We start from the raw sequence: 21446 nt of genomic DNA, 5'->3' as shown, positions 1-21446 counted from the left end.
TTTTGCTTGGAGTTGTGAGTTCAGGGAGGGAAGACTTTTGGGTTTCACCTAGGGGTATTGATGACTGAAATCTCATTTTGCACAACCACCTCTTTGTAAAGTAGATTTTCCTGTGACAATAGCCTGAGCCCTGAAGGAATCTCTGCGGGAATGTCATAGTGTAGGTTAGAAAGCCCCATGGAAAGTGTGAGAAGGCAGAAAAAGCTGAGCTCAGCATGAGTTCAATCCAGAAACAGAAAAGGCTCAGCCCCTGACTGGTAGTTTAGACTTGGTACTTAGAAAATCATCATAGAATCCATTTGGTGACCTTTAAAAGTATAATTTATAAAAGGACAATAGAAGCTCTATTAACCAAACCCTACTTAACTAACTTGCCAGATTACTTGATGCTCACCATTCCCTCATTAAGACACCCAGAACAAGCTGGGTATTTGTAAATGGAAGCCTATCTCTAACTATAGTATTACAGGCAAAATACAAAACGACATATGACAAGACTTTTCATTGCTGCACTAATAGCAAAAGATTGCAAACTACCCAAAGATCTATCAATAAGAGATTGTTGTTTGCATCTATGCATGTCTGTACAATGGAGAACAGCTATTAAAAGGGATGAGGAGGATCTCTATTTACTGCTATAGAGTGATCCTCAGGATACATTGAGTGAAGAAAGCAATACTCACAGGTGTACATGGTATGCTCCTTTTTGTTTTTTTAAAAAGCAGTAAATACAAATATGCTTGCTTGTATTTTCGAAGAAATGATAGATAAACAAAATACTAAAGCAAAGATAGAGGAAATGAGGAGAAGGGACAGACATGAAAGCAAGCCCTCTCTTGAATGTTTGTTATAGTTTTGGTTTTGGAGCCATGCATATTATTTACATAGTTTTAAAATATTAAAGCAAAAAGAAAAAAGCAATCCTTAAACATGAAACTCAACTGAAGCATAGGAATCTAACAAATTACCAAGTCAAAAGCATAATCACACAGAAAAGCATTATTTCAAGAGACTTTAAAACAGAATTTTGGTTTATACAGTCCAAGGACAAAACACACACACACGCAGATGCACACACACATCTTAAACTGCATTCAGTGGGCTTACTATTGGAATGTTGAAGTTACTATTTTGAAATGATTATATATAGTAGGGTAAAATAAATAAATAATCTTGTTAATGTTGCATGGAACCAAGATATTCAGTTTAATAGAGATACAAATATGAACTAAAGAAGTTAAGTGTGAAACCTCTACTATTCAATTTGAATTAGAGAGACTGTCAGTTTCTGCTCAGGATGTGGAGAGCAGGAAAGAATGTCACTCTCAACCTTACAAGGCCATGGAGAAGGCCACATCCCCAGGGACACAGCACCTGCCTGAGACCGTGGCTTTATCAGAAAACAGTGAATGCCCTCTTGTCTCTCACCACCATCCTAACAAGCATCAGGTAGAAACTGACAGTGGAATACTGCTAACAGAGGGGCAAAAGTGAGGAGGGAAACCCTCTCTTTAGGAAAGCAGAAAGGAAAGACCTAAAGCTGAGGATGCAGCAGACATTGAGGACAAACTCTCTGGAAAATTAGCCTGTACTTTAAACACAAGGTGTTTCTAGAGAGATTTAAAATCTGTGATGTATTTCGAGTAACCATAGCAACAACAGGCCCAGTCCCAGCTAAAATCTTATCTAGATTGACTCAAAACCAAACTAAAGGCCTAGCCAAAGGAAAGACCATTTGCAGGCATAAAAACCTCAGTGTCTACTGACCTACATAAAATGCCTGGCTTTCAACAAAAAAATTATGAATTATGTGAAAAAGCAAGAAAAGAACAATGCAGTACCAAGCAACAAAGCAACTGATAGAACCAGACTCAGATATGACACGAACATTGGAACTATCAGACAGGAAAATTTTAAAAAATTATAATTAATATGTTAAAAGCCCTAATGGAACAGGTGGAAAACACACAAGATCAGATGGATAATTCCAGCAGAAAGATGGAAACCATAAGAAAGAACCAAATGAAAAGACCGGAAATGAGCAGCACAGAACAGAGATGAAGAATGCCTTTGCTGGGCTCATCAGTAGACTTGATACAGCTATGGAAAAAATCAGCAGACTTGAAGATGGGTCCAAAGAGATGACCAAAACTAACACAAAAAGAAGATATAGTTAGAAAAAAAACCAAATAAGTAAATAAATAAAAAACAGAGCATCCAAGAACTATGGGACAACATCAAGGGGTCTAATATAAGTATAGCTGGAATCCCAGAGAAGAAGAAATAGAGAGGGGGGTATGAGAAATATTTGAGGGAACAATGGCTGAGATTTTCCCCCAAATTAATGACATATACTAAACCACAGATCTAAGAAGTTAAGAAAAACCAAGCAGGATCAATAACAACAACAACAGCAACAACAGTGATAAAACCTACATATATCATAATAAAATTGCTTAAAGGACAAAGAGAAAAATGACACATTACACAGCATAACTAACATAAAAATTACAATAAATTTCTCATCAGAGATGATGCAAGCCAGGAAACAATGGAGTTGTATTAGTCTGTTCTCACACTGCTAATGAAGACATACCTAAGACTGGGTAATTTATAAAAGAAAGAGGTTTAATGGACTCACAGTTCCACATGGCTGGGGAGGCCTCATAATCATGGTGGAAGGCAAAGGAGAAACAAAGGCACATCTTACATGACAGCAAGCAAGAGAGCATGTGCAGGAGAACTCCCCTTTATAAAACCATCAGATCTCAAGAGACTCAGTATCATGAAAACAGCACGGGAAAGACACACCCCCATGATTCCATTATCTCCCACAGAGTCCTTCCCATAACACATGGGAATTATGGGAGCTACAATTCAAGATGAGATTTGGGTGGGGACACAGCCAAACCATATTAAAAGTGGTATCTTTAAAGTGCTGAAAGAAAGAAAAATAATAGTCATCAACAGAGTTCTATACTCAGTGGAAATATCTTTTAAAACATGAAAGCAAAAGAAGTATTTGTTAGACAAGCAAAAACTGTGAGAATTCATTTTTCAGCAGACCTGTAGTACAATAAATATTAAGGATACTTTTTGAAGAGTAAATGTGGTACCAGATAGAAACTTAGATCCACACAAAGAGGTGAGGAGGACTGGGAAAAGGTAAAAATACAATTTGTGGGTTTAAAACATTTTAAAATTCTCTAAATTATAACTAATTGTCTAAAGCAAAGAGGGTAGCAATATATTGTGTGTTTACAACATAATTAAAAGTGAAATGTATTGTAGCAATAATACAAAGTGTGGGAAGAGGAACCGTGAACACACCGCTTTAGTTTGAGTTGCAAATATCAGTATGAACTCAAGATTTTTTTATTTCTAAAAGATTAGTATTTCCTCATTTATTGCACTGAAAAGGCCTACAAGTAATGACAACCCTGTAGCAATAAAATCCGTAACATGTATATTGTGCTGTCTAAATGCCACTTCCAACTAAAAATTAAGTTTTCTTTGGAGAAGTAACAGAATCCAGGTCTGGAGTAGAAAATGTACAAGATGAATATTGGGCATTTGTTATGTCTAAAAGTTCAGAGGTTCTCAAAGATACCAGGATTGTGTCAAAGAGACTCCGGATCCACCATGAAAGAGTTCTTGATGTCAAAATGCAGGACAGTGTGAGCATCAAAAAGAATAATTACAACTGATGACAAGACATCAAATATGTTAAAAATACATGAATTTTAAATAATCCCCCCCCAAAACAAGCAAGTGAACCTTATTGGTTACCTCGAAAACTTTCTAGGGTATCAATTTATTATATGGGAAAAAAAGAGCAAGTATTCTGCCATTCCTAAACAGACTATGTGGTTGATGAGGGAAAGTTATTCATACCAAAAGCACAGTTAATAAATGCAGGAAGGTTGAAGAACTGGAAAAGCAACATTTTGCAACTAGTAGTAAAATAATGAATCTAGACAATGATTGCTAAAAGCATTAAGTAAAAGGTAGATGGCAAATTTTCTAGTAGATGGATCAAGCCAACATCACATAAACCCCCAATCGATGTCAACATTGCACGAAACAGGAAAATATGCACTGTGTGCCTCCTGGTGTGTGATACACAGCACCACTAACCTTATTATTAAAAAAATTAAATCTGAATTGAATTAAACCTTTAAATCTGAACTTTGCAATTCAGTAGCCACCAGTCACATATGGCTATTTAAATTTAAATTTAATAATTAAAAGTTCAGTTCCTCAATCACGGTAGCCACTTTGCAAGTACTCAATAGCCACTCACATGGCTAGTGGCTACCATATTGGACAGTGCAGATGTAGAACATTCCCAGCACTACAGAAAGTCCTACTGGACAGCCCTGCTCCAGATCTGAGGACCAGTTATAGGGAATTTGAGGAAGAGAGAAATGTGAACCAATACCCAGAAGAAGGAGTCAGTCAAATCCAGAATGTGAGAAAGTCTATGGAACAAGAGATGCACATTCTTCAATTAAATCACCTGCATAAATCATTAAAGAGACTTAAACAGGTAGCAACTAAATGTGGACCTTGTTTGGATCCTAACTTGAACAAACCAACTTGCACAAGACATTTTTGAGTCAGTCAAGAAAAATAGAACATAAACTAGGTACTTCCTGATATTAAGAAATTATCAGTTTTGTTGAGTATAATAATATTGTGGATAATGTTGCTGAAAACTCTTATCTGTTAAAGATACATTTTGAAGTATTTATGAGTAAAATTATCTTTTTTTAGGATTAGCTTTCAGAAAAAAAAGTGAGAGGTTGATAGAGGAACAAAAATGGCAGAAAGGTGATGGTTGTTGCTGATGATGAGTATATGGGGTTCACAGTTCTATTTTCTATAGTTTTTGTATTGAAAAATTTTTTATAATAAAACATTTTTAAAACTAGGATATGCCTATGTACTTCTCAGCTTCACAAGTTGAATGACTTGCTTATTAAAATTAAGTTATATTTGTTCCCAAACTGGTTTATATAATTTGGACTTCTTATAATTTATAATCGTGTATTTTAATTAAATATAATATATGAATGATAAAATATAATTTCTTTTATGGAAACTAAGTTGAGTGTATTAGAAAGATTCACTAATAGAGAATTGCTTTTTAAAAAGCAACAAAATGAGGTTTGGACAAAGCAAATGTGACAGATTTGAAAAAAATTATAAATTATAAAGAACTAGAAGGATTTTACACTCAAGTTTTTTTCTCAGGTGCCTAGATCACTTTAAATAAACCAAATCCAGAAATTTTAGATGAGATATTGTGGATAAGATTTAGGTGAAAACAAATGAATAACTCAAATGAATAAATCCTATTCAAAAGATTGGTGATCAAAAAACATGGATTAAAGTGAAGAATTTAGGAAAATGTTATGCATATTTACAGTAACTTGATAATAAAATGCAGCTTATCGCAGGTGGTAACAGACTTGGGGGAGGTGGCACAACTTGTGGTTTATATGATAAAGGACCAGGTAATTTATCCCCCAACTAGGGACACGTTGGAGAGTGAAAAGAGGTACTATGCATAATCCCACTGGGATAACAGGCATAAACTGGGATGATTCCTGAGCACGCCAGGATGTTTTGTCCCCTGAACAATAAGAGATAGGATCAGAATCCCAAGCCGTTTTTAACACATTAGAGCAGCAGCTGTTTCTAGCCAGAATGAAGTCTGGCAGGGATGAATGCCAAACATTAATTCAGGAAGCAAACAAAACTGCATGAATACAAGCAGAGGAAACGTCTGCCCAGGAGGTGGCTTAGGTAAAGTTTGGGAATGGTAAAGTGCGCCCCTGTGGGTGAGATGTTCTCATACTTTGGGCCAATAGGAGAGAGCAGCAGGGGATGGATGGAGTCTCGTTACCTGGGCCTCTCTGTGTGCTAAGCCATAGGAAGGACACAAAGACATGAGGAGTCTGGGCCCCTTAACCCAGAGTTTTGTTCTCGTCCCTCAATGACCTGTATCCTGTCCCCTTGTGTCATGTCCCCTGTGTTCTTGTCATCATGGTGACACTCCTGTCTGCTCTTGCAAACCCAGGGAGTATAAGCAGGATTTGAGGTTTTCCACTCTAAACCAGTCATTGAGGTAGAGATCGTGGGCCCCTTTGCTGTCTCCCCTATGTTCGGGTCCCTGTAGAGTGATGATTCAGCCACTGTGTATTAGAATCACTTAATTGTCTAAATTAATTGGTTTAGGAAAAGGGCAGCATAGATATTCTTTAAAAGCACCCCAGGAGAGTCTAACAACCACTGGGATTAGGTACCACTGTTACAGAGTCACCCTGACACTGATGGGGGATAGCATTATCACTCTCAGGACTGGGATCTCAGACTGGGTCAAGGGGCAGGGAAAGCAGGCAGGGAAGGCAGGCAGGGCTAAGTAGGAGAATAAAGCAATTTGTTTATTCACTTACATTTGTTTATGCCCCTGCCTTATCCCATGAAGGATTTAGGGCAAGGCAGTGGGGGGACTAATGAAGATAATTGGACAAGTGGAGGAAAGCCCTCTTTTGTGATGAGAGTTAGTCACACAGGCACATATGGGTCAGCCACAAATAATGTCACCAGTGTGCCGCCACTGACTCACTCCCCAGCCACAGCAGGATCCAAAAGATCTTTCGATCTTTTATAACGAGTTTTATAATGACCATGTATTGACTGGGCCAGCAGAGCCCGGGAAGTGGGACCTGGAAGAACAGGCTCTTCAGTGTCAGCCAAGGAGCTCACTTGTCAGTGTTTCAGAGTGATCCTGGGAGGGTAATTGCTGCTGAGCTTAGCAGAAATGGCAAGGTGTGGGAAAGTGACACAAGTCTTGAATCCTAAAGCTGAAATTTTGGAAATAGGCGACATGTTTGAATATTTGGCATCTCACTTCTAGCAAAGGTGCAGCTGAAAGGGCTATTGTCCACTAGCTTGGATGACAGAGAGTTCAGTGGCTGAGGTGGTGATTTCTATGCTAATGTTTTCTTTTTTTTAGTTTATAAATGTTATCCTCAGAGGATAATACTTGAGGAGATTCAGGAGATTCACAACAAGACAACATTCATATTAAGCTAGCCAATGGCCGGATGCTTTCTTAGCCTTTAATAGCTAAGACACCAACATTGACTCTTTTCCTAACTCTTTAACAATTAACAGCAACTGACTGAGGCTGCTTTGAGCTGCTAGCCAAACCCTCCCTCCAGAGACACTTAGGACTGAGTCACTTAAATCAAATAATAGGGTAACCCAGATAAAAAAGAATATGATGAACACAAACAAGATTGAGACCTTTGCATTAAGCTAAATGCTGATGACAGTTGCCTTCTGAAGACTTGGAGATGTGTTCTCCATGTGGAGGTGGGTTTTGAGGTGCAAAACCACCATGGACCTTGCATTACTATTAAATAATACCCATCCTTCCTCAGGGGTCAGGCTGGGTCAGCCAAAGAATGGCTTTGTCCATTCTTTGTTTCTCTCTCCTCCACTTCACCAAAAATCTCTAAAGTGATATCTGTCATCATATACTTAGGTTAGGTAATGAGACCCATGGGAACCTAGAGGATGGAAACTTAGCCCAGGAGAGGGGTAGCCTTCCTGGAGAAGGAGCAGTTCCAGCCAAGATTCAATGGATGAATTCGGAGTCAGCCAATGAGAACATCCAAGGCAAAGGAAGCAGCAAGAGAAAATGCAGGGAGAATAAACAAGTGTGGACCTACCTCCAGGTGTGAGCCTTCTGTCACCTGCCTTCAAGAAGGATGCCTGGCAGCTGGGCCTGCTGCACTAAGAGACTGAGCCTCCTGGTTTTTTAGTCTCATCCCATGCCCAGCCCTTATTGTGCCTGGTGTCACCCAGTCTAGAGCGTCTCCACTTCCTGAAGGTTGAATTGTCCCTCTTCTCAGCTGCCACCCCACCCATGATGTTCTGGGACCTGGTCCTCCTGCTCCATCACATTGGTCACCTCTCCATCTGCTTTCCAACTGGCAGAAGCTTTTGGAAATTTCTCTTCCATGGATGGCCTTTCTCTTGTTCTCTTTGTTCTTGAGGTTTCTACTTTTCCTCTCCTCAGTTTCATTTTAAAAGAGAAAGGCCATCTGTGGAAGAGAGATTTCCAAAAGCTTCTGCCAGTCAGAAAGCAGGTGGAGAGGTGACCAATGTGATGGAGCAGAAGCACCAGGAGACACTGCTATAAGGATCCTACCCAAGACTGGGTAATTTGTAAAAAAAAGAGGTTTAATTGACTCACAGTTCCACATGGCTGGGGAGGCCTCAGGAAACTTACAATCATGGTGGAAGGTGAAGGGAGAGTAGGCAGCTTCTTCACAAGGCAGCAGGAGAGAGAGGGCGAGCAAAGGGGAGGTGCCACACTTTTAAACCATCAGATCTCATGAGAACTCACTATCATGAGAACAGCAAGGAGGAAACCGCCCCCATGATCCAATCACCTCCCACCAGGTCTCTCCCTTGACATGTGGGGATTACAATTCAGAATGAGATTTGGGTAGGGACACAGAGCCAAATCATATCAAGGTGTATATTGTGGTCCTTCAACATCTTCCTCTAAGAAAGCTCTTAGAGCTTTCCTTTGATATTTTGCAAGTATAAAAGGAAAATCCTCCTATTTAAAAATGTTTCTTAGTAGTACAAAGTGCATACACTTAATAAACATCTTGTACACATAGAGATGCTGTTTTCTTTCCTGACACACCAGTCTATAACTAAATCATATTCACTTTTAATACCATCCTATTTTCAAAATGCCCATATAAAATAACTCTACATTGAATCAAAATGCTCATGTTAACACATCTGTCCCTTTTTTCCTCTCCTCAAGTCTTCTTATTTCCTAAATTCCTCAGAGAGTTTTTTATTACTACACGTATTGATTTAGTCAGTTCTAGAGACCATGAGTTCTCCACTGAAACCCATCTTGGATCTTGAACTTCCATGGTATCAGTCACTCATGACGGGATTGTTGTGAAGATCATGAAGGGAACAGTCAGGAAAGAGCCTGGAACCTCGTAAGCTACTGAATAGATTCTTGAAACTCTCTATTTTATTATTCCTTGTACTTTTCAAACAACCATACTAATTTTAATTTATTCCACGATTTGAGTGTAAATTTGGTTCCTTTAGAAACTGAAAACATCTTTATTTAAAAAAATTTTTATTTTTAATTTTTGTGGGTACATAGTAGGTATATATTTATGGGGTACATGAGATGTTTTGAGACAGGCATGCAATGTGAAATAATCACATCATGGAAAACATGGTATCCATCCCCTCAAGCATTTATCCTTTGTGTTTCAAAAAATCCAATTATACTCTTTCAGCTATTTAAAAATGTACAATTGAGTTATTATAGAAACTGACAACTGTTAGAGCATTTTCAACATATCTGGAGATCTATCATCTCTTTCCTGTGGTGAGCGTCTCACCACCTACTTAAGGAACTGTACAATCTCCTAATTGGGTGTTTATCAGCAAGGAACAAGGCTAAAAGAAGACATTATTTTGCCTAATGTCTGACAGCAAATCTGTGATGAAGAAAGAAGTAGATCTTGTTGTCCTTTCACTCTCCCTTCTTGAGACAATTAGAAATCCATTGACCTACAGCAATTATGGACCTGGAGTATCTACCTTCCTTCCACAGGGCACTTATTCATAGTTACCTTTGAAACCTCACAAATCCCTAACCCCATGCGCATTTCGTTTTAGCAACATTTCACCCTTTTCTGAGTCTCTGGCTTACTGGCTCAGGCAACTCTCTCTTCTCCCCTTCACCTCTTGCAGAAAGCAACCCCAAAGAAATACTCACAGTTCAGTGCCGATGTGGCCGAGGCCATTGCCTTCTTTGACTCCATCATTGCAGAGCTGGATACAGAGAGACGACCCCGGGCTGCTGAGGCCAGCCTGCCAAATGAAGATGTGGACTTTGACGGTGAGTGCCAGGAAGGCAGTGGGAAGATGGTGGCTGAAGGCGGGTGGGGCTGTGATGCTGTGAGGATGGGCTGGGGGCTCTAGGGTGGACTTATAGAATAGGCCATCAGGAATCCCACCTCCCTGATTAAAGGGAAACCCTGCACCTCCAAGCTGGAGCCTGGCCCTGAGCCCATCCTCTGTGGGGATCTCTTACTTCAGTTTTCTGTGCTGCCACGGCTCTAGCCTGCCTCTCCAACACTCTGGTGCCATGTTTGGACAATGTTTTCCCTGTGGTCCACTTACCACGGCTGAGACAGGTGGGACTTTCCTAAGACTCCAAGAAGGACAGCAATAGGGAAATGATGAAGGAAGGAGAATCGATGAGGGGTGTCATTTAAAGGGTACACTTTCAGTTTTTTGAGATGAAAAAGTTCCAGAGATCGCTTGCAAAACAACGTGAATATACTGAACATGACTGAATGGCACACTTAAAAAATGGTGATGATGGTAAATTTTATGTTCTGTACACTTCACCACAACTTAAAAAAAAGAAATGAAATGGACAAAGTGTATTTGAGAATCCAGCTTCTGACCATACGTAGGCTAGGTAGTAGGGTGGTGCATAGGGCAGGAGAGGCCCACGGTGGCTGCCCAGACCCAGCCTGGACTGCTGGAGCTGGAGTGGGGTGAGGCTTGAGTTCATGCTTCCCTCCTCACCAAGGCGTGTCCTGGGGCACCCCTCCTGATGGAGAGCAAAGAATCCAAACACATTCATCAGTTGAGCACCCTTTACATTCCATCATGCGACTGTCAGACAGTTTGTTTAATCTTTGACTTGCCCACCATGGTGTAAATTAATGATAGTTTTATTCAGGGGGCTCACTGGCCCCTTATACTAAGGTTAGAGCTTTTGGTACCAATATTAAATAATTCATGAGTGTTTTCTCTAATGCTTGAAAGAAGCTTGTGATTTGTTGTTGTTGTTCTGGCCTTGATAGATGTGTATCTGTGGGATTTGGGGTTTCAAATTGGGTTCTTTGCAGTTTCACGGAAGGTTAACTCTGCTCCCCAAGCTTATTCTTATCCTCCTCCTCTCCCACGCAGCCCCTCCAGTCCCTGACAGACAGCAGCCCTGCCCCTGGGAGTGAGGGGGCTTAGGAAATTCAGGATATTGGTGAAAGGATGACAAAATCCACAAAGGATGCAAGGGTCATTTTCAGAGTTATAATTTTTAATAAAAATGAATGTGACCAAGTCATTTTTATTAAGTTCACGAAATGACCACTTTTCTCCTCTGATAACAAAAAACATACCAAAGCATAAAGAAGAAAGTAAAAAATATGACCTGCAAAACCGCCACCCAGAGATAATCATCACCGTTAACATTTGGGGATATGTCTTTTTGGGTGTGGTTTTAACACACACACACACTCTCTCTCACACACACACTCTCTTTCACACACACACACACACTCACATACACACACAAACTCACAGACTCATTTTAATTTTTTTGCCATAAAACTAGGATGTCCTTTCATTTAACAATTTACAATACATCTTGGGCTACTTTCCAAGCCAATAAATATAGATCTGTGTCTTCTTGTTTTTTTTTTGTTTTTTTTTTTTGAGACAGAGTCTCGCTCCATCGCCCAGGCTGTGTGCAGTGGCACGATCTCAGCTCACTGCAAGCTCTGCCTGCCGGGTTCACGCCATTCTCCTGCCTCAGCCTCCCGAGTAGCTGGGACTACGGGCGCTCACCACCACGCCCGGCTAATTTTTTGTATTTTTCAGTAGAGATGGGGTTTCACCGTGTTAGCCAGGATGGTCTCAATCTCCTAACCTAGTGATCCACACGCCTCAGCCTCCCAAAGTGTTGGGATTACAGGTGTGAGCCACCACGCCTGGCCTTTTTTTTTTTTTTGAGACGGAGTCTCGCTCTGTCATCCAGGCTGGAGTGCAGTGGTACAGTCTCGGCTCATTGCTACCTCTGCCTTCCCAGTAGCTGTGATTTATAGGCGCCTGCCACTACGCCCGGCTAATTTTTGTATTTTTAATAGAGATGGGGTTTCACCATGTTGGCCAGGCTGGTCTCAACTCCTGGCCTCAGGTGACTGGCCTGCCTCGAACTCCCAAAGTGCTGGGATTACAGGCGTGAGCCCCCGCACCCGGCCTATGTCCTCATTTTTAATGGACATATATTCCATTGCATTCCTCCTGCACCACAACTGCAGAGTCAAATCTGCTTTGCTTGGCTATTAGGAACATGGTTGCCTACACCCATTTCCTGTGAGTGTTCAGTCCAATCTGCCCTCTCCTTTGCCTTATGCGCCTCCCAGTGGCAAGCCCTTCCTTCCTGGGTCACATGCTTTTCTCTTCCAGTGGCCACCAGCTCCAGGGAGCACAGCTTGCATTCTAACTGGATCCTGCGGGCACCACGCAGACACTCCGAGGATATCGCTGCCCACACTGTGCATACTGTAGATGGCCAGTTTCGAAGGAGCACTGAGCGCAGGACCGTGGGCACTCAGAGGAGACTCGAGAGGCACCCCATTTATTTGCCCAAGGCTGTGGAAGGGGCCTTCAACACCTGGAAATTTAAGCCCAAAGCCTGCAAAAAAGAGTAAGTGCTTGGGCTAAATAGCATGACCAAGATGTTCTCGTGGCCTCCAGACGCTTGGGGTGATCCTTAAGGTGCCTCGAGCCCCATCTTACATGCCAAATATTATTCATATATATATATATATATATATTTGTTGTTGCTGGTGGTGGTGAGGTCTTAGTTTCAACATTTTTTTTTGGTAGTCTGCACTCTAGCCTGGTGCACTGCTCCTAACTTGCTTCTTCCTGGGTCTGCCTCCCTTTCTTTCTGGCCCACTTAGCCCATGCACTGTGCCATCCACCTTCATGGATTTCCCCCCAGTGCCATTGACGCATGGCATGCTACAGACTTTTAATGAGTTTGAGGTTCAACAGAGCATAGCACCAAGAGGAAACCAACATCAAATGAATCAGATGCCCCTCTCTAAAATGCACCGGGCAGGCTCCGAGATGTAGAACGTCTTGCTGGCCAGGCCCCTCTTGGGCCATCTTACCACCATCTCCTCTGGCCTGTCTCCTTTTAGATCCTCCTCCCCCAGGCCTAGTTACCATCACTAACCGTCAAATTCCTGTTATCCACTCGCTCAGAGCAGTAAGCTCTTTCTGGGTTTGGGCAACCCAGGCCATGCTGCAGGGCCTTGCCTGTCACAACGGAAGGGCCTGTCAAGCCTCATCAGCTGTCTTCCTTTGCTTCTACAAAAGCCACTAAACCCTGTTGGATTTAGGGGCTTTCTAGATAGCATTTCCCTTCCACAGTAACAGACCATGCACTGGACATATTAAAATCACAACCCAGCCCTCACCACCCGTCCTTCCCCTTCAAGGCCAGGCCAAGATCCAGCTGAGGTCCACCCATGGCCCCCATGGCGACACCATTTAGTCCTCCCCAAGACCCAGGACTTGGGCAGCAATCTGAGGGTCTCCATGAGAATGGTGGTCATTGAGCATCCCTTCCCTCTGTGTGGCCGGCCAAGCCGAACTTAAACCTCCTGCCTCATTCCTTCCTTCTAGCCTGGGGAGCTCCAGACAGATCCTTTTCAACTTCTCAGGAGAAGATATGGAGTGGGATGCAGAGCTCTTTGCGTTGGAGCCCCAGTTGTCTCCTGGGGAGGACTACTATGAGACAGAGAACCCCAAAGGACAGTGGCTGCTTCGAGAAAGACTTTGGGAGCGGACGGTGCCCTGACTCCATCTGGATTCCTTGACGTGTCTCAGACTGGGTCCCTGAGAAGCTGTCCGCTTTCAGCGCAGCATGAGGTATTTGGTAGAGTTGAAAATGCAAATTGTAACACAGTCAACCCACTCAGCACACTGCCTGCTGGTGCCATGCTAGTGCCAAACAGACCTGTGGCTTCCCAGGGGACAGGTCTCAGGACACTCTCAGAGCTTGAGTTTCTCTGCGTGGGCTGATGACCAGGGACTTACAGCCTGGCTGGTCTTCAAGAGCTGAAGGAATGGAAGGTCTTGAGTGGAGTGTCTGGGCTCACTCCCCTGACCTCACCTGGCCTGGTCCTCATTCTCCACGTGTCTGTCCAGGTGGCTGCTAGCAATGTGCTCAGTACCAGAAATGAACTCACCTGTAGATTTCTGGGTCAAAGCTTCAAAGAGGTAGCTCCTCTTTCTATGAGGCTCAGAGACATGCTGGATCTGCACTGAGGTTGCCGTCTTGTGTGCAGAATGCAGTTGAGAAAGCAGCTCCCTTTGCTCTAACTCTTTTCAGAGTTTTCCAGAAACTCCTGCTGCATTAAGCTAAGACGAGGCTAATGCCCTGGCAATGGGGTGAGGGAAGGGGTATGTCACGAGCCTGCCTGGGGGCCACACTGTTTCCTCAGGCCCCAAAACTCAGCTCCCCTTCACATAGGCAATTGACAAGAGAAGAAGGGAGATGGGGTGATTCTTTTCTTTTTCTTCTAATTCTTACCTAGAAAAATCTTTTTAAATATCCATGGAACCAGTTTATGACAGGCCACACCTTTCCCTTTCCCCAGTTAAGAGAACAATCAGAATCATTACGTTCTTTTGGTATAGAAAGGATTTCTGTATTTTAGGAACTATCTGAGTCAGAATTACATTTAAAATATATTCTTTGTATTTCTAAATACTTTTTACATTTTTGCAATAGTTGTACCCATTCAAGCTTGAGAACCACTGGTTTGGAGAATATACTGAAATTTATTGTCACTTCTTTTTTTGGCATTTTCTTGTAAACCAGTCTGTGCATGTATAAGAGCCTTTGGGCAGAAGGAAGGGAGAGAGACAAAAAACAGAAAACAAAACAAAACAAAGAAAACCACAATCATTTGAATTAAGCCAAGGATGTTCTAGGCTAAGGTCAGGCTAAGAACTGAACAGAGGCTTCCTTTCTGCCATGCCTGTGGGATGATATTCTTATTGTTCCATTTTTTAGGAAGAACCTTTTGTTTATGCGAACCTGATCATATGAATCTAAGAATATGTAACTCTTAGAAATAAAAAACAGCTAGTAATTATATTGCATTCTTAGAAATTTTATCTCAACATGTTTTCAGAATGAAACCATACTAGAAATGTTTTAATACCTCTCTTTATTATTTTTCGAGTGCCAATGTCAATGTTTGGAAAGTTTCTTTCATTTTGTTGCTTGTACTAACCCAGCTATAGCCAGAAGCTTGACTGGAAAGTAAATGTTTAGGAGATTTGTTTTATAAACTGCATTAAAGCACTGCCATTTATCACCACAGATCTTTTCTTTTCCCTAAATGTGGCCTTGTTTGAAGCCTCATCTATAAAAGTTCATTGTTGGGGATAAACTCAGGATAAAGGTGTTTTTACTCTGCCTCTTATCAAACTACAGTTTATCATAGATCCACCCTGAAATTATGTGGTGAAGATACTGTGTACATTTTGTTTTTAAAGATAAGAAAAAATAAACATGACTGCGAGGATGTTTGGAGTCCTGATTTTTTTAAAAGCATTTATTGCTTATGGCACATGAAGCTGTGCCGTCTTATTTTGCTTTGTTTTGTATGTTTTTTGTCTTTCATGAGACTATACACAGCCTGAAAAATTCCATGATTGGGAAACAGAAGGTTGTCTTGTCTTTGGGGATCATTTTTAGGTGTTTGAAGTTGGTGATAAACCCAAGGATCTGGGCTCTGCCTGGGGAATCTTGAGATGGTGTCTGGTGGGGTTTGAGATAAATCAAATCTGAAACAATAAAAGTCAATTCAGAAAACCCAGTTGAGTTGACAGATTCTTTTCTTCCTTGGATTGGCCAGTTATTCAATGGAATCAAGCTGATCACTGAGGCTATGTTAGATCTCTGGCTTTCCCAGGATTCTCAGTTTTGATACATGAAAATCTACCTATCCCTAGACAGAATGTCAAAAAGAGAGGATGTGCATCCCTGGCATCTGGCTTGTTTTTTAGCCCCTGGTTTCTAGCTCCCGCTACAGACTGTCTTCTGCTTCATGGGGCAAGATGCATGGAGCTGCTAGTTTGATTTGAATCGTGTGTACCCAGCCATGTGCCATGCAACTGAGAGCATTGCTGCCAAGACCGACCTTCCTGGTGCCCATTCTCAGACACAGAGCCCAAAGTGTCTCTAACAGGACACTGTGTTCCTCTCACCACTGTTCGCCTTTGCAGAGAGAATGAGTTTCCTGTTGCTGCTGTAATAAATTACCACAGACTTAAAGGCTTAAAACAATATATATTTATGCTTTTACAGTCTGGAAGTCAGAAGAACCAAAATCAGTTTCACCAGGTTAGGTCAAGATGTTGGCAGGGCTGTGTTCCTTCTGGAAGCTTTAGAGGAGAATCCATTTCCTTGCTTTTTTCAGCTTTCAGGGGCTTCCTGCATTCCTTGGCTGGTGACCCCATCCTTGCATCACTCCAACCTATTGATTCCATCATCACGTCTCTACCTGCTCAGTCTGTGCTCCTGCTTCCCATTTATAAGGATTTTTTTTTTTTTTTTGAGACAGAGTTTTGCTCTTGTTGCCCAGGCTGGAGTGCAATGGGCACGATCTTGGCTCACCACAGCCTCTGCCTCCTGGGTTCAAGTGATTCTCTTGCCTCAGCCTCCTGAGTAGCTGGGATTACAGGCATGTGCCACCATGCCTGGCTAATTTTGTATTTTTAGTAGAGACGGGGTTTCCCCATGTTGGTCAGGCTGGTCTCGAACTCCTGACCTCAGGTGATCTGCCCACCTTGGCCTCCCAAAGTGCTGGGATTACAGGTGTGAGCCTACGTGCCCGGCCCATTTATAAGGATCTTTGTGATCACATCACTCTCACCTGAGCAATTTCTCCATCTCCAAATCCTTAATTTAATCAAATCTGCAAAATATCTTTTGCCATATAAAATGACATTCACAGGTTCTGGGGATTAGGATGGAAACATCTTTGGGAAGCCATTATCTAGCCAACCATACAGCATCACAAGATGTTCTAGTCCTTCTAACAGACCCAGCCCAATTCCCTTTTAAGCTTCATTATAAAAGCCCAATATTGGGAGGAGCCAAGATGGCTGAATAGGAACAGTGCCGGTCTACAGCTCCCAGCGTGAGCGACGCAGAAGACGGGTGATTTCTGCATTTCCATCTGAGGTACCGGGTTCATCTCACTAGGGAGTGCCAGACAGTGGGCGCAGGTCAGTGGGTGCGCGCACCGTGTGCGAGCCGAAGCAGGGCGAGGCATTGCCTCACTTGGGAAGCGCAAGGGGTCAGGGAGTTCCCTTTCCTAGTCAAAGAAAGGGGTGACTGACGGCACCTGGAAAATCGGGTCACTCCCACCCAAATACTGTGCTTTTCCGACGGGCTTAAAAAATGGCGCACCACGAGATTATATCCCACACCTGGCTCGTAGGGTCCTACGCCCACGGAGTCTCGCTGATTGCTAGCACAGCAGTCTGAGATCAAACTGCAAGGCGGCAGCGAGGCTGGGGGAGGGGCGCCCGCCATTGCCCAGGCTTGCTTAGATAAACAAAGCAGCCAGGAAGCTCGAACTGGGTGGAGCCCACCACAGCTCAAGGAGGCCTGCCTGCCTTTGTAGGCTCCACCTCTGGGGGCAGGGCACAGACAAACAAAAAGGCAGCAGTAACCTCTGCAGACTTAAATGTCCCTGTCTGACAGCTTTGAAGAGAGCAGTGGTTCTCCCAGCACGCAGCTGGAGATCTGAGAACCGGCAGACTGCCTCCTCAAGTGGGTCCCTGACCCCTGACCCCCGAGCAGCCTAACTGGGAGGCACCCCCCCAGCAGGGGCACACTGACACCTCACACGGCTGGGTACTCCAACAGACCTGCAGCTGAGGGTCCTGTCTGTTAAAACTAACAAACAGAAAGGACATCCACACCAAAAAACCATCTGTACATCACCATCATCAGAGACCAAAAGTAGATAAAACCACAAAGATGGGGAAAAAACAGAACAGAAAAACTGGAAACTCTAAAAAGCAGAGCGCCTCTCCTCCTCCAAAGGAATGCAGTTCCTCACCAGCAACGGAACAAAGCTGGATGGAGAACGACTTTGACGAGCTGAGAGAAGAAGGCTTCAGACGATCAAATTACTCTGAGCTACGGGAGGACATTCAAACCAAAGGCAAAGAAGTTGAAAACTTTGAAAAAATTTTAGAAGAATGTATAACTAGAATAACCAATACAGAGAAGTGCTTAAAGGAGCTGATGGAGATGAAAACCAAGGCTCGAGAACTATGTGAAGAATGCAGAAGCCTCAGGAGCCGATGCGATCAACTGGAAGAAAGGGTATCAGCAATGGAAGATGAAGTGAATGAAATGAAGCGAGAAGGGAAGTTTAGAGAAAAAAGAATAAAAAGAAATGAGCAAAGCCTCCAAGAAATATCGGACTACGTGAAAAGACCAAATCTACGTCTGATTGGTGTACCTGAAAGTGACAGGGAGAATGGAACCAAGTTGGAAAACACTCTGCAGGATATTATCCAGGAGAACTTCCCCAATCTAGCAAGGCAGGCCAATGTTCAGATTCAGGAAATACAGAGAACACCACAAAGATACTCCTCGAGAAGAGCAACTCCAAGACACGTAATTGTCAGATTCACCAAAGTTGAAATGAAGGAAAAAATGTTACGGGCAGCCAGAGAGAAAGGTCGGGTTACCCTCAAAGGGAAGCCCATCAGACTAACAGCGGATCTCTCGGCAGAAACCCTACAAGCCAGAAGAGAGTGGGGGCCAATATTCAACATTCTTAAAGAAAAGAATTTTCAACCCAGAATTTCTTTTTTTTTTTTTAACATTGATAAAATACTATTATCTAAACCACAATCCCTATATACAGAGTTCATCCATTGTCTCAATGATGCCCTTTGTAAGTAATTATTATTCTGGTTCAGGATCTATCATCACTCAGTACATTTAGTTGTCCTCTTTAGATTTATTTAATCTCAAGTATTTCTTTTTTTTTTTTTTAATTGATCATTCTTGGGTGTTTCTCGCAGAGGGGGATTTGGCAGGGTCATAGGACAATAGTGGAGGGAAGGTCAGCAGATAAACAAGTGAACAAAGGTCTCTGGTTTTCCTAGGCAGAGGACCCTGCGGCCTTCCGCAGTGTTTGTGTCCCTGGGTACTTGAGATTAGGGAGTGGTGATGACTCTTAACGAGCATGCTGCCTTCAAGCCTCTGTTTAACAAAGCACATCTTGCACCGCCCTTAATCCATTTAACCCTGAGTGGACACAGCACGTTTCAGAGAGCACAGGGTTGGGGGTAAGGTCACAGATCAACAGGATCCCAAGGCAGAAGAATTTTTCTTAGTACAGAAGAAAATGAAAAGTCTCCCATGTCTACTTCTTTCTACACAGACACGGCAACCATCCGATTTCTCAATCTTTTCCCCACCTTTCCCCACTTTCTATTCCACAAAACCGCCACTGTCATCATGGCCCGTTCTCAATGAGCCACTGGGCACACCTCCCAGACAGGGTGGTGGCCGGGCAGAGGGGCTCCTCACTTCCCAGTAGGGGCTGCCAGGCAGAGGCGCCCCTCACCTCCCGGACAGGGTGGCTGGCCGGGCGGGGGGCTGACCCCTCCACCTCCCTCCCAGATGGGGCGGCTGGCCGGGCGGGGGGCTGACCCCCCCACCTCCCTCCTGGACGGGGCGGCTGGCCGGGCGGGGGGCTGACCCCCCCACCTCCCTCCCGGATGGGGCGGCTGGCCAGGCGGGGGGCTGACCCCCCCACCTCCCTCCTGGACGGGGTGGCTGCTGGGCGGAGGGGCTCCTCACTTCTCAGACGGGGCGGCTGCCGGGCGGAGAGGCTCCTCACTTCTCAGACGGGGCGGCTGCCGGGCGGAGGGGCTCCTCACTTCTCAGACGGGGCGGCCGGGCAGAGACGCTCCTCACCTCCCAGACGGGGTCCCGGCCGGGCAGAGGCGCTCCTCACATCCCAGATGGGGCGGCGGGGCAGAGGCGCTCCCCACATCTCAGATGATGGGCGGCCGGGCAGAGACGCTCCTCACTTCCTAGATGGGATGGCGGCCAGGAAGAGGCGCTCCTCACTTCCTAGATGGGATGGCGGCTGGGCAGAGACGCTCCTCACTTTCCAGACTGGGCAGCCAGGCAGAGGGGCTCCTCACATCCCAGACGATGGGCGGCCAGGCAGAGACGCTCCTCACTTCCCAGATGGGGTGGCGGCCGGGCAGAGGCTGCAATCTCGGCACTTTGGGAGGCCAAGGCAGATGGCTGGGAGGTGGAGGTTGTAGCGAGCCGAGATCACGCCACTGCACTCCAGCCTGGGCACCATTGAGCACTGAGTGAACGAGACTCTGTCTGCCATCCTGGCACCTCGGGAAGCCGAGGCTGGTGGATCACTCGCGGTTAGGAGCTGGAGACCAGCCCGGCCAACACAGCGAAACCCCGTCTCCACCAAAAAAATATGAAAACCAGTCAGGCGTGGTGGCACACGCCTGCAATCGCAGGCACTTGGCAGGCTGAGGCAGGAGAATCAGGCAGGGAGGTTGCAGTGAGCCGAGATGGCAGCAGTACAGTCCAGCTTCGGCTCGGCATCAGAGGGAGACCATGGAAAGAGAGGGAGAGGGAGACCGTGGGGAGAGGGAGAAGGAGAGAGAGAGGGAGAGGGTCAACCCAGAATTTCATATCCAGCCAAACTAAGCTTCATAAGTGAAGGAGAAACAAAATCCTTTACAGACAAGTTAATGCTGACAGATTTTGTCACCACTAGGCCTGCCTTGCAAGAGCTCCTGGAGGAAACATTAAACATGGAAAGCAACAACTGGTACCAGCCACTGCAAAAACATGCCAAATTGTAAAGACCATCGACGATATGAAGAAACCGCATCAATTAACAGGTGAAATAACCAGTTAGCATCATAAAGACAGGATCAAATTCACACATAACAATATTAACCTTAAATGTAAATGGACTAAATGCCCCAATTAAAAGACACAGACTGGCAAATTGGATAAAGAGTCAAGACTCATCAGTGTGCTGTATTCAGAGACCCATCTCACATTCAAAGACACACATAGGCTCAAAATAAAGGGATGGAGGAAGATTTACCAAGCAAATGGAAAGCTAAAAGAAAAAAGCAGGGGTTGCAATTCTAGTCTCTGATAAAACAGACTTCAAACCAACAAAGATCAAAAGAGACAAAGAAGGCCATTACATAATGGTAAAGGGATCAATTCGACAAGAGCTAACTATCCTAAATATATATGAACCCAATACAGGAGCACCAAGATTCATAAAGCAAGTTCTTAGAGACCTACAAAGAGACTTAGACTCTCATACAATAATAATGGGAGACTTTAACACCCCACTGTCAACATTAGACAGATCAACAAGACAGAAAATTAACAAGGATATCTGGGACTTGAACTCAGCTCTGGACCAAGCAGACCTAATAGACATCTGCAGAACTCTCCA

General features: G+C 43.8%; 1 protein-coding gene across 1 annotated transcript in view; it reads left to right on the top strand.

Moving 5' to 3' along the window:
• Positions 1-15473, top strand: part of C14H13orf42 (chromosome 14 C13orf42 homolog) — a 51072-nt gene extending 35599 nt beyond the window's left edge. Inside the window, exons 3-5 of the mRNA XM_024348545.2 lie at positions 9820-9967; positions 12331-12571; positions 13561-15473. Of these exons, the coding sequence (XP_024204313.1) occupies positions 9820-9967; positions 12331-12571; positions 13561-13735 (564 nt within the window). The 3' untranslated portion in view covers positions 13736-15473. The remainder of the gene's footprint in view (positions 1-9819; positions 9968-12330; positions 12572-13560) is intronic.
• Positions 15474-21446: the final 5973 nt, after the last annotated feature.

The sequence above is a fragment of the Pan troglodytes genome, chromosome 14 (genome assembly GCF_028858775.2).
Source record: "Pan troglodytes isolate AG18354 chromosome 14, NHGRI_mPanTro3-v2.0_pri, whole genome shotgun sequence".
Lineage (NCBI taxonomy): Eukaryota > Metazoa > Chordata > Mammalia > Primates > Hominidae > Pan > Pan troglodytes.
This window is presented reverse-complemented; position numbering and strand designations above follow the sequence as displayed.